The sequence below is a fragment of the Crocuta crocuta genome, unplaced genomic scaffold (genome assembly GCF_008692635.1).
Source record: "Crocuta crocuta isolate KB4526 unplaced genomic scaffold, BGI_CrCroc_1.0 scaffold339, whole genome shotgun sequence".
Classification (NCBI taxonomy): Eukaryota; Metazoa; Chordata; class Mammalia; order Carnivora; family Hyaenidae; genus Crocuta; species Crocuta crocuta.
Window position 1 is genome coordinate 3,885,010 of NW_027530357.1, and position 13,710 is coordinate 3,898,719.

Below are 13,710 nucleotides of genomic sequence, written 5' to 3' on the forward strand. Positions count from 1 at the left end.
TAGCAGGGTCCCCAGGGCGGAGGGGACGGGGAGGAAAATCAGGAGAGCCTTGTAAAAGGTCTGGGCAAGACGGGATGAAGGTTTAAAAGCAGAACAGACAGGAGATGGCAACGCAAGGCCGGATCAAGAGGTCTGAGCCGCAGGAAGCTGGGCGAGCGCTGAACATGTCAGCCTCCCTGATGGGGAGGATGCTGGTGAATGCGAGGGAACCTTCTCGAGGGAACCTTCTCGTGTCAGATGCTCCTCCTTTCACCCGCTTCTGGGGTCTTTGAGGAGACCTTAAATACCTTTGAAGGCCTCCTGATCAGCACGTCTAGCATGGGCCAGCCTGGTCCGCCTCTCCCCTTTCTTCCTCTTCCAGCATTCTTAGGAAAATGAGGCCCCCATTCACTGGGTTCACTGGCACAAAGGTTACTCTGAGTCACGGTTAACCAGCGGTAGCCAGTGCCAGAACTGAGTAACCGCACTGGAATGTGGCCCGTGGCTACTGCTGTTGCCACAGGTCATTTAAATGACAACTCCCTCCGGAATCTGGAATCCGGAGTATCACCCAGTGCCTTGGGGAGACCTCGGCTTTCCTGGGTCCTTCCTGGGTCCGAGTCAGCGACGTGGTCTGGAGCCCGGCTCGCCCCTTGCCCGGGGAAGTGAGGGTGCTTGTCTGAAGCATGCTGTCTCCCGTCACAGAGGAACCGCTGCTGCTGGCCGAGCTCAAGCCCGGGCGCCCCCACCAGTTCGACTGGAAGTCGAGCTGCGAAACCTGGAGCGTGGCCTTCTCCCCAGATGGTTCCTGGTTCGCGTGGTCTCAAGGACACTGCATTGTCAAGCTGATCCCCTGGCCACTGGAGGAGCACTGGTAAGTCCCCAGGTACCCAGACCCAGACCCAGAGGAGCAAGGGAGTTCTCCCGGAGGGGAACTTGAGAGCGCTCTCCCAGGTCACTCCCTTCCCTTGCTGGGTCTTCCTGCCCAGGAGCAGGAGAGGGGGAGTGGCCGCACCGTTGGGGAACTGATCCTTGGGGTTTCCGGAGCCCCACGTTGGGCACGTGTGAAAATCCATCCAGTGGAGATGATGTTAGCCCTGCCGTCATTCTTTAACAGCTTTAGCGAACTGTAATTTACATACCATACAATCTGCCCGTTTAAAGTGTACAGCTCGGTGGCTCCCAGTAGATTCACAGAGTTGTGCAACCATCCCCACGGTCAGTCTCAAAACCGCTGTCCTTGCTCCAGAGAGAGCGCCCACATCCCTTAGTTGTCGTCTTCCAGTCTCCATTCTCCAGCCCCGAGCAGCCACTAATCCACTTCCGCCTTTACACATTTCCTCCTGCTGGACATTTCACGTAAATCGAATCGTATACCGTCTAGGCTTTTCTGACTGCTTTCTTGCATTTAGGATAGTGTTTTCAGTCATCCACGTTACAGCACGTACCTGTACTTTATTTCCTCTTATTGCCGGATAATACTCTCATTATGTGGAGACCGCACATTTTGTGTGTACATCTGTCCGTTGGTGGACACTCTGGTGGCTTTCCCTTTCGGGCTGTTACGAATAACGCTGCTGTGAACGTTTATGTGTAGGTTTTGGTGTGGACTTAATGCTTTCAGTGTTTTCACCGTGTGAGGAGCAGACTGTTGCCCAGGGGGGATGTAGCGTTCTGCAGTCCCACCAGCAATGTGTCATTTCCACATCCCCTCCAACACTTGTTATTGTCTGCCTTTCTGATTGGGGCGGAGCCATCCTGGTGGGGCGGGAAGCGGCTTCTCGTTGTTTGGATTTGCATTTCCTGATGGCTTCTGACTGAGCACCTTTCCTTACGCTTCTTGACCCATCACATATCTTCTTTAGAGAAATGTCCTGGGGCACCTGGGTGGCTTAGTCGGTTAAGCGTCCGACTTTCGCTCAGGTCATGATCTCGCGGTTCGTGGGTTCGAGCCCCGCGTCGGGCTCTGTGCTGACTGCCAGCTCAGAGCCTGGAGCCTGTTTCAGTCTGTGACTCCCTCTCTCTCTGACCCTCCCCTGCTCATGCTGTCTCTCTCTCTCCTAGAAATAAAGGAAAAAAAAAAAGAGAAATGTCCATATACATTCTTTGCCCATTTTGTTTTTAAATGTTGGTTTATTTTTGAGAGAGTGCGAGTGGGGGAGGAGCAGAAAGAGGGGGACAGAGGATCTGAAGTGGGCTCTGCACTGACAGCATTGAACCCGATGTGGGGCTCGAACTCATGTCAGAGATCATGACCTGAGCTGAAGTCCAGTACTCAACTGACTGAGCCACCCAGGCGTCCTCCATTTTTAAATTGGGTATTTGGTTTTCTCTTATCGTCCAAGTTTAGTTTGTGATATTGACTACTTTCGTTCTGTGGGCTGGACGGGTCCCAGCGTCTAAATGCTGTGAGCCCAGCATTTGCCTTTTATCATTTGTGGCCGGCACTTCCTTGTCGGCCTTTATTTAGCCAGCATTTGTTGGAAATCTTTGCCCCACACTGAGCCAGGGGCTGAGAATCCTCAAAGAAATCCAGCACGGCCCCTGCCCTTGAAGGTCTCATTTGTTTTGCATTAGGCGTTTCTTATACATCGTGCATTAGATTTCAGTGTTTCCTGAGTTCAGTCTGAAGCTCGTTGCCTTGATGACAAGCACTGCTTGCTGAGATGAGCTCGCTGAGATGGTACCCTGCACGCTGCTGGGTCCGAGGGGTGTCCCTTTGGCTGTTTGGGAGGATGCATCGAGGACCTCAAAACTCTTCTCCCGGCTACCAGGGATCTCGGAAATGGGGTCATCTATTTACATAAAACTAGAAATCCCTTAAAATCCAGTGATGAGAGGATAGTAAAGGAACTTAAGGCAATGTCATAGGATGTTTTTTGCTTCCATGTGAGATGTTTTTGCCTTAATCATGATTTTCAGCTCCTTCTGTGTGGTCATTTTAATGAGAATACCAAGGCAATTCTTTTTTCTTATTGAGCTCTTACTCTGGATACAGGAGACTCAACCTTATATCCAGTCTGGGGTGAATTCAGTCAGAAAAAGAATTTTTATAGAAAGCATAAAAATGGAAACTGGTTTTCCAAAAATCACTCATATCCAAATGAATACATTACCACAGGTAAATATTTCCTTCCAGTATAAACTTCAGAAAATGGAAATTGGAGTATTAATCCTTTTTGTGTGTCTGTTGTTTAAATATAACAAGAGAAATGTTACTGTTTAGTATGTCAGATGAGAAGTTACTTGTTTTAGGGGAAAAATCACACATTGTGAAGAATAGTAACTTAGGAAAATGCTTATAAGGTTTACTGGAAAAGAGTAAGCTATAGAACTATATATGTAATGTGGTCCCAAATTTGTCTTTTAAAAATGTATGGGCGCTTTGGTGGCTCAGTCGGTTAAGCATCCAACTTCTGTTCAGGTCATGATCTCGCAGTCTGTGAGTTAGACCCCTGTGTAGGGCTCTGGGCTGTCAGCTTAGAGCCTAGAGCCTGCTTCAGATTCCGTTCCCTCTCTCTGTGTTCCTCCCCCACTCGCACTTTGTCTCTCTCTGTCAAAAATGAATAAACCTTAAAAAATTTTTTAAATATATGTACATACACATAAGTAAAAACTGACAGTGAAGTGTTTACTCTGGTTAGAGTGGTGTTACGATTATGGGTAACTTTTATGTTATTGTCTCACTTCCAAATTTTTCCCATAGTTCTCCATTATTTTTATAATTTAAAATAATGGGTATTCTAAAAGTCCTTTAAAAGGGGAGCTCTGAGGTCTTTATAGTCTTGTTTGGATTGTTAGACATTAAAAAAACTTAATAGCACTTTGGGTATTGAGCAAATAATTGATACTATCCAGATAATTGTATTTTAATAATTTAAAAAAAGTTTTTAGAAGCTTGAATTGCAGTGAGGTTATATTCCCCCATGACTCTCCCTTGCCCTTTGCTGTCCCCTTCCCATGCACCAACCCCCCCCCCAATCTGTGTAACTCAAGGGAGTTGATTCAGTGGCCAACTGCAAAGTCCAAGGGATCTGTTGAGTAGTGGGCTTGGATACCCAAGACTTAAGTTCCTGTTCTGCCCCTGATTGTGTGACCCTAGGCAAGTTAACTATACCCCTAAAATGGAGGCTTTATTATCTCTTTCTAGAGAAAGTAAACTTATGATACTTAAATGAATTAATCTGCAGATATGCCTTGGGGCGCCTGGGTGGCTCAGTCAGTTAAGAGTCCAACTTGGGCTCAGGTCATGATCTCATGGTCCTGAGTTTGAGCCCCATGTCAGGCTCTGTGCTGACAGCTCAGAGCCTGCTTCGAATTCTTTATTTCCCTCTCTCTCTGCCCCTCCCTTGCTCACGCTGTCTCCTTCTCTCTCAAAAAATAAACAAACATTAAAAATAAAACTACAGATATGCCTTAAATTCCTTTGGAATAAAATAGCTACCACAGATTATTCCTTAATTTAAAGGCAGAAATTAGGATTCTGTGAAAAACAAATGTACCTTTGGTGGTTCCCAGGTGTCTTACAAAGCTTTCCCTGTAGCTTCTTCCCTGGGTGACAGACTCGGGTCCCTTTACCAGGGCCTGGCAGGTCTACGAAGTGCGTGGCTTGAGGAGGGTCAGTCGAAAACACATTCATTATCACATTCAGATGTGTGTCAGGACAACAGGGTTTCAAACTGCATTTGGCCACTGAGACCTGGGATCAGCAGACTGTTTTTGTTTTGTTTTGTCTTTATCTTATTTTGAGAGAGAGAGCGAGTGGGGAAGGGCAGAGAGAGAGGGAGACACAGAATCCGAAGCCGGCTCCAGACTCTGAGCTGACAGCACAGAGCCCGACGCGGGGCTCAAACCCACAGACTTAGATCATGACGTTAGCCGAAGCCGGACACTTACCTGATGGAGCCCCCCAGGCGCCCCTAAGCAGGCTGTTTCTGTGAAGGCGCAGATGGTAAATAGTTTGGGCTTTGCGGGCCATACAGTCTCAGTCGAAACCATTCAACTCTGCCGTTAACAGTGGAAAGTGGCCGTTGACAGCACGTGAACGAATGAACATGGTGGGTTTCCCATAAAACTTCATCTCTAAAAACAGATTGCTGGCCTGGGCATAGTTTGCCAGCCTCTGATTCTGCTGATAGAGTTTTAGAGCTGGAGGGGGCTGTGTTTGCCCTAATTTTGCCTCTTCCCTTCTAATTTTACACGTGAGCTTGGTTACAGTTCTTTAATAGATTTCAACCACACACTTGGCAAAAATATGATCCGCTTACAGCTTTCGGGGAACAAGTCTAATACCTAAAGAGGCCCAGTTAACATAGACGCCGAGTGTGGGATTTTTCATGGAATGGAGTTCCAGCTTCATCATCCCCATTTCCCCTAGTCGGATATGCCCCAGAGTGTGGTCAGGGTCTCACAGAAAGGTAGGACTTAACACTTGCACTGAAAAAGTATACTGCAGACAGGAAACTTTGATTTTGGGGGCTGAACCCATCCCTCCCCCTGGGCTCCAACTACTCAGGCCTGGGAAGCGTGTGTGCTGGGGGAGTGGTGGGCGGGGCCTGTGTTTCACCGGAAGTACGGAGGGGGTCCGGCCTCAGGATCTTGGAGGTGGGTGCAGTTCTGTGGGCTCTTTCCCTCCTTGATCACCCTGCTGGTCGGTTCCTATGCTGGATGTACCGTCAGCGAGGTAAATGAAAGAGCCTCACTGATTGGTTGGAACATAAAGCGACTGAAGGTAGAAATCAACCTGTACCCAGCAAACTGTGCTGGCCAGAAAAGGGGTCGTTTTCCCGCTCCTCGGGGCTTTCTGGGCTCGAGATAAAGGGGCTCATCAGGCAGGGGAACAGCAGATGGGTGTTCGAGTTCTAAGATCTGTCCTAGTTCCACACCTACAGCGAGCTTTCTTCCTCATGGGAAATACTGAGTATCTTTCCTTCCATGCACCAAACCCGAGAGAACTTTCTGAGGAAGCATATGGCTCCCTGGGGCTTCTGTGACCTAGTTCTCCCACAAGGCAGGTCACCCCGTTGCAGGCCCATCACAGATGGGATGAACCAAGGCTAATGAAGTCTCCGTCACATGAATTCTAAAAAGAAATGAAAAGTCCTGCCAGAATTCACGGAATTCTGGAAGGCCAATTTGTTTCTAGAACTTTAATGTCTTAGATATCCTAGAATGAAACATTGGTTGCCTTGGTGACAATTTTAGACTCATTCAGAGATCTCTGCTTCCTCCAGCATCCCTAAAGGGTTTGAAGCCAAAAGCCGGAGCAGCAAAAATGACACCAAAGGGCGGGGCAGCCCAAAGGAGAAGACTCTGGACTGTGGGCAGATCGTCTGGGGTTTGGCCTTCAGCCCGTGGCCCTCCCCACCCAGCAGGAAGCTCTGGGCACGCCACCATCCCCAGGTGCCAGATATCTCTTGCCTGATCCTCGCTACGGGACTCAATGATGGGCAGATCAAGATTTGGGAGGTGCAGACAGGTAGGTCATTTCTGGCCGGGACGAGGTCCGGGTGTGCACGTGCTCATCAGAGACCAGAGGGGCCGCCAGGCCCCCCCTCGCTGGCTGAGGGGTGTGGCCGTGGCCATCAGACCGGGTGCTGCCTCCCTCCCACTGACTGACTGCCTCTGCTCCCATGCCAGGGCTCTTGCTTTTGAATCTTTCCGGCCACCAAGATGTCGTGAGAGATCTAAGCTTCACACCCAGCGGCAGTTTGATTTTGGTGTCGGCATCTCGGGATAAGACTCTTCGCATCTGGGACCTGAATAAACACGGTATGGAGGTGATGGAGGGTATGGAGGTGATGGAGCCGCCGGGCAGCTCCGCAGACGCCATACTCGCCCCTTTCTCCACGTGACCGGTGTCGCTTTTGTCTAGAATAGTGTTTCTCAGCCAGGTTTCCTACAGGGTCTTTCAAGACATTTTTTCTAATCACACACCTTCCTTGTCCCCACGAGATACTAATGTCGAGAATATACCATTTACTTAGGCACTGAGTGCATATCTGTGCATATAAGAAAAGTAAGATTTCACCCCTATTGAAAATACATGACAGAGTATAGGCTTTTTAACCACAGCACCTTTGACGTTTTGTGCACAATAATTTTTTTTTAAAGGTTTATTTATTTTTAAGAGAAAGAGAGAGAGAGAGGGAGACACAGAATCCAAAGCAGGATCCAGGCTCTGAGCTGTCAGCACAGAGCCTGATGCGGGGCTTGAACCGACAAACTGTGAGATCATGACCTGAGCTGAAGTTGGACGCTTAACTGACTGAGCCCCCCAGGCGCCCCATGCTCAGTAATTTTCTGTTCTGGGCTGTCCTGTGTGTTCTGGGAGTTGAGCAGCACCCTGGTCCCTACGCATTAGATACCAGGCGCACCTTCTCTGGTTCTGACACCCAGAATGTCTCCAAGACACCATGCCCTGTCCGTGTGAAGGGCAAAGTCTCCCCAGGTTGAGAACCACGGGATCCAGAAGAAGTCCTCCCTGCGGGATACTTCCTATCAGAAATCAAGTTTCTCTTGAAATCTTTGCCTAGAAGAAATCTCTTAGGCTCCGGAGGGTCAGCTTCTGCGGAATTGTGCTGTGAGCAGAACCGCCTACAGAGGTGGCCCAGCAAAGGATTCCATACATCTCCAGGGTTGAGCTGCAACTGGAAAGGTGACATAGGGAAGGGGAATTTATCACCAAGCCGTTTCTTCCCCACGTGGGCAGGGACACAGGAGCCGGAGGGAGGTGGAGGGAGGAAATGGCCACGTGGACGGTTGGTGAAGAGGTGCTCATCCCCGGTAACACGGAGGCACCGGTGCTCTTGCCTCAGCCGTGACGGGGCCACGAGCTACTCCTGCCCTCTTCGAAGTGAGCCCGATGACTTGTCACATAGCCAGGGAGGTGCTTGTGGTGTCCTTATTCGGGGGCCTCTGGTCACCAAGAGAACTTGAAATCACAAATGGGTCTGCTGCCTGGGAAGGCTCCTCTGTGGCAGCACCATTTTTAATGTGTCCTGAGGCAGCTTGTTGCCACCATCCAAGGAAGGCCCTGGAAGCGACTCTAAAATCTTTTGGTGGTCAGGGGCGCCTGGGTGGTTCAGTCGGTTGTGTCCAGCTTCGGCTCAGGTCATGATCTTGTGGTTCGTGGGTTCGAGCCTCACTGTGCTGAGAGCTCAGAGCCGGAGCCTGGTTTGGATTCGGTGTCCCCTGCTCTCTCTGCCCCTTGCCTGCTCGCGCTCTGTCTCTCTCAAAAATAAACAAACAATAGAAAACATTTTTTTTTTAAAGTAATAAAATCTTTCAGTGGTTGGGAAGGCAGGACTGGCTGAAGGGGACCGGGAGCGGGCGAGCGCACTGGAGCTTCCCAGGAGGGGAGAGGATCAAGTAGTGTCCCAGGTCCCGGGCCTGGCCCTGCTGTCCTGCCTGAATTTGTTCAACACCCACAGCCCCACTGCGGGAGGTGCTGCTCTGCTTGGACAGCTGAGGAAACCGTGACTCACTTAAAAAAAATTATACGGACCCATATACATACACATAAACTCTTAAACGCATGACTGTATGTGTTCGTAAAAACTGTTTTTCCCCTTTCTTTTGGTCTTGGCCCGCCCGCCCCCCACCCCGGGCTCTTTCCCGGTCTCCTCCTCCATCACATCGCCTTCCCTGTAATCCCCCAGCAACCTCATCACCCGTGCCCGCTGCCCGCATTCCCCGTATACTGGCATATTCCTACTTGGAATTTGGGGTCATGTATGGATTTGGGAGTCATCGTTCCCTAAAAAGATACATGTTCTTTGCATTTTTTTCTGCAAAACAGTACTCCATGGAAGGTCTAAATTTGGTTTTAAATGTTTATCTTTGAGAGAAACAGAGCGTGAGCAGGGGAGGGGCAGAGAGAGAGAGGGAGACACAGAATCTGAAACAGGCTCCAGGCTCCGAGCTGTCAGCAAAGCCCAATGTGGGGCTTGAACTCACGAACTGCGAGATCATGACCTGAGCTGAAGTCAGATGCTTAACTGACTGAGCCACCCAGGTGCCCCCTCCATGGAAATTCTAGATCCCTAATGCCATCTGAATTAATGGGGTAGATATATTTTATATACTTACCTGCTCTCTTATGCTTATCCATGGACATTTTAGTTTTTCCCCAAAACTGAGAACTGGAGAGGTTATGTGAGTGGCCCCTATGTGTTGAGGAAACAGTGGAGTCAGGGTTCAAACCCAAGTTCGCCTGGCAGCAGAGCACGCGGCCCTTATTACTGTGCACCGTTGCTCATCCAGACAACCTGGAGAGGGTGAGAGAGCAGGAGTGGGGCCCTTGGGAGAGGGGGAAGCCATTACAGAGTGTTAACAACAGAAGTGAGGATAAAACACTCTCAAATTTGGGAGGATGCTTCAAAGTACTAGAAGTGGTTGAGGGACCTGAAAAGAATGTTCTCTGCAGTCAAAGGCATCTGTCACATCTGATCTATGTACAACCTCTGTCCCACTGATCGGGTAGATTTTGGTGAAACGAGGTAGTGATTTCCTAGGGGATCAGAGTATTGTATTAATAGATTTCAGGTATTTCAGTGACAAATCGTGTCATCTTGCTTCTTCTGCATGAATGAAGTGGGCCTTCGGGCTCAGCCGATAGAGAACCAGCTGGGTGTCCTGGGCAGGTGGGCCGTTCCTACGAGCTCTTCAGTCTGGCGGCTTTGCGGTTTCGGGACCTGGCTCACCGTTTGCCCCTTTTCCGTGCCAGGCAAACAGATCCAGGTGTTATCGGGCCACCTGCAGTGGGTTTACTGCTGCTCCGTGTCCCCGGACTGCAGCATGCTGTGCTCGGCAGCCGGAGAGAAGTCGGTGAGTCCCAGACATCGGGTACTGTTCCCTCTGCTGCCTTAGTTCTGTGACACCTGGAGGTCAGAACAGGCTTCGTGTGCGAGAGGGAAAGTAGGCGCCGCGCCTCAAAATCTGTCTGCAAACCAGCCCCAATAAAAGGCATGCTTGTGGGCGTGACCTCCCCCTGCACGCCTCTCTTTTGATACCCGCTTTAGCGTAAGCCAGAAGAGAGGAGAGGTCTGAAGTGCATGGCTTGCTCTCACCACTGCATGGGGGCTGTTTGCCTTCACAAAGTGGCAAAGGTGTGCTTTTTAAATTTCTTTCTCCCCGCCCTTGCCTCCCCCAAGAGTCTTAAGAATTTAAAAGTTGCAACCCTTATATGGATCTAATTTCCTTTGAACCATTGAACTTGAGTCTACAGAATTGGGATTTCTATTTCAAGTCAGAATGTACAGTCACTTGTGGAACTTGGTCCTGAAATCCTGCCCATTAGTTCGGAAAGTATTAGAAACCCAAGAACAGTTTGGGAACAGTCTGTTCATTTGAAGTTTAGATCTGCATTGAGCTGTTTGCTAATGGTTAACCAAGTTAAGAGTTCACTACATGGTACAGCCCAGGCGGTTAATCATTTTGGGATTTGGGATGACGTGAAACCAAGTTTTCTTAAAGGGAAGAAAAGAAAATCCCGCTTCTTAATGACTAAAGGTTTAAAGTGATGAACTATGTCAGACGGGCGTGCAGTCATAGGGCAGATTGCCACCGTCCTGTGACCTCGTGGTGTAAAATGGCTTGGCAGGGTGCCATCGCTTTGTTGGGAGCCATGGCCTTCACCTCTGACCCTGATTTCTGGTTTTAAGTGAAAGGACAAGATGAACTGGCGTAGGTCTGCAGCAGGACACACTGTGATCTTGCCCACAGGGCTCAGAAGCAGAACTCAGGAGCCTCTACCGACAGCATTTAGGCTGTAGTCTTCCTGACGTTGCCTGGGTTTGTTCTCCCTTAAGCTCCTTGAACACATGCACTGGTTGGGCGCCTCAAGAATTCAGACCTTTTCCTTTGTTCAAACCTTTCTGGTGTGTTCTGGAAGAGCTGTATAAAAGGGGAGTGGAGAGCTTGGCCTCACCTGGCCGTGGGCCGTGAGCGGGCTTCGCCGTGTCACTCGCTCACCGTTCATGTTCCAGGCAGTTTGTGGCTGCCCCTGACCCGGCACCTGTTCTTTTCCACAGGTCTTTCTCTGGAGCATGCGGTCCTACACGTTAATCCGGAAGCTGGAGGGCCACCAAAGCAGTGTTGTCTCTTGTGACTTCTCACCCGACTCTGCCTTGCTTGTCACGGCTTCTTACGATACCAACGTGATCATGTGGGACCCCTACACGGGCGAGAGGCTGAGGTCACTCCAGTAAGGACGGAATCCCCGCTTATGACTTTCTTGGGGGGCGACCGATGAGAAAGCTGCCTTGGGTCAGGCATGTCCCCCACAGAGTCCGCGGCATGGGAGGGGACAGTCTGGGTACAAGGCACGGTGCCTTCAGTGCTGCTTCTCAGGCGCTGGCTTGCAGGGGCCCCTCATTGTCAGTTAGGTTCTCAAATCAGACCCGAGCGCTTCAGGGCTCCTCGTACAGGAGGCGGCGTGTACTCTGGATTGAGCGTTAATGAAACCTCAGTGTGACTCTTTCTTTCCATTTACTAATAACTGTAGTAGCAGATTCAGAACCGTCTTCTTACCGAACCTGGTATTTCCAAAATGAATCCTCATGTTCTCACAAACTTGGTCTTTTTCTCTTGGCCTCTGTTGTTTTCTGAAGCAAATAATAGGCAGTCCTATAATTATCACGTATCTTAGCCTAAAAAAGACTTTCAGTTTGTACTGTGGCATTAAAGTGAGGGCTGACCTACTTTGCATAAGGAAATTAGCACAGGGAGCGTGAGTAACCCTTCAGCCCCTTCCACAAGACACCTGGACCCTCAGGAAATGCGCTTCTGTCCCCCAGTCTGCTTGTCCCGAGGTTTTCCACAGGGGATACAAGATGGGTCTTGAGCCTTTCTTAGCCACGCCATTTTGGCCGCCTGCCTGGGAAAGAAGATGCAGGGTGGAGAGTGGCCCGTCACTCCAGGACCACCAGCCTGTTCCTTTCTCCTCAGCCACACCCAGCTTGACCCCCCCATGGACGACAGCGATGTCCACATTAGCTCCCTGAGATCTGTGTGCTTCTCGCCCGAAGGCCTGTACCTCGCCACGGTGGCCGATGACAGGTAACGAAGGGGAATCTCTGTGCGTGGCCTCGGAGCAAGTCCCTGCAAGTCCCTGTAGCATCGCCCTCTGGCCTGGCCCCGGGTCTGCTAATGTGCAAACGTGTCTTTTCTCTCTCTCTCTCTCTCTCTCTCGTCCAGACTCCTCAGGATCTGGGCCCTGGAACTCAAAACTCCCATTGCATTTGCTCCTATGACCAATGGTCTTTGCTGCACATTTTTTCCACATGGTGGAGTTATTGCCACAGGGTACGTATCTGATAGCTGAACAGATGGGCAGCAGTTTCTGCTGAGTGTACTATGCAGCTTTTTAAGGAAAGCAAGCCTCTAGAATTTTCTTGCCTGTGATGAAGCCTTTAAGGAAATCTAAGAGGACACAGAATTCTAATATTCTATGCTGCCAATACAGGTTAGCCTTTACTTTTAATATTTCATCTAAATGGAATTAAAGAGCCGTGATTCATGCCACTTAATGAGCCAGGTCCGCAAGGAAGCGGGAAGTGAGATGATGCAGAATTTATACGGGAAACTGTTTAGGGCAGAGACCACCATACGGGGAACATCCAGAATTCAGGAGGTGGCCCTCTTCCCTGTGGCACGTTTGAACTCACAGTGTGATTCAGAAGGGCTCTGCTCACAGATAGCACTTTGGTATCAGAGGCGTCCTTCGTTCTTAGAGTCGTGTCCGCAGCCTTAGTCATTCGGCATCGCAGCCCTGACATCAATGCCAGCCATCAGGGTTGCATTTAAGGGTCGCGGTTCACTCTCTGGGTGTCTGCTGCCAGTGCGCCAGAATGGAAACATGCACACCTGTCACAGCGAAAGCAGGTATATGTAAGGTCGGCCTTACAGCGTCTGTCTCTGTTTTGTTTCAGGACAAGGGATGGCCACGTCCAGTTCTGGACAGCTCCTAGGGTCCTGTCCTCACTGAAGCACTTATGCCGGAAAGCCCTTCGAAGTTTCCTAACCACCTACCAAGTGCTAGCACTGCCGATCCCCAAGAAAATGAAAGAGTTCCTCACTTACAGGACTTTTTAAGTCACGCTCCACAGTCTCATAACTTGTTTTCTTTGTAGCAGGATAAACCTCCCTGGCAGAGGAGGAGCTGGGCCAAAGGGCCCAACATCAGGTCTTGGCTTGGAAGGGAATTTGTCTTCGGGGTGTGAACAGAATGTAGCAAAACCAGATACCGGTGGACTAGTCACCAGTGTTTTTCTCCATGACACGGGGAGGTCCGTCACAGAGGGGGACTCCAGTTCCGTGACGGCTGAGCCTTCCCTTAAACCCTCAGTCCACTTACAGACAGCAGCACCCAACACTTTTCAAAGTCATGTTTTTGAGTCAAAGCGCAGTTACTCATGTTGATTCGGTAGGAAGAGTAACCAGGCCTCAGGAGCCTCTCTGTAGGGGTGGGGTTGGGTCCCTCGACTGGCAGGTGTGGCTTCTGCCCCATACTTCTGCGTTGTCATGTTTCACATACAGCGGTGACATTGTCCGAAGTTCTCTCCTGCTGTGTCAGAGTGGCTTTGATGTTGGCAAGCACTGTCCTTCCTCAGGCCCCCCTCTGACCGGCAGGACAAAGTTTCCATGGAGCCGTGTCCCCTGAGGTATTGACTAAATTGCAGGTGACTCGGAGGCCGTGCTCCTGACTGATACACTATACGAGGCGCTCTT

The 13,710-nt window shown here is 50.0% G+C and overlaps 1 protein-coding gene across 3 annotated transcripts; it reads left to right on the forward strand.

The window, feature by feature from the left end:
- Positions 1–536: 536 nt before the first annotated feature.
- On the forward strand, positions 537–13,228 carry WSB2 (WD repeat and SOCS box containing 2). 3 transcript variants are annotated; one of them, XM_077766024.1, is made up of 8 exons: positions 543–853; positions 6,213–6,457; positions 6,619–6,750; positions 9,707–9,807; positions 11,013–11,185; positions 11,929–12,039; positions 12,178–12,285; positions 12,912–13,228. In XM_077766024.1, exons 1-8 carry the CDS (start codon positions 666–668, stop codon positions 13,072–13,074), a joined length of 1,221 nt encoding a protein of 406 aa, XP_077622150.1. In that variant the 5' UTR covers positions 543–665; the 3' UTR covers positions 13,075–13,228. The 3 variants fall into 3 exon arrangements, with proteins under 3 accessions (XP_077622151.1, XP_077622150.1, XP_077622153.1); XM_077766025.1 differs by lacking the exon at positions 12,178–12,285 and having other exon boundaries at positions 537–853; XM_077766027.1 differs by lacking the exons at positions 543–853; positions 6,213–6,457 and adding an exon at positions 7,515–7,636 and having other exon boundaries at positions 6,664–6,750.
- Positions 13,229–13,710: the final 482 nt, after the last annotated feature.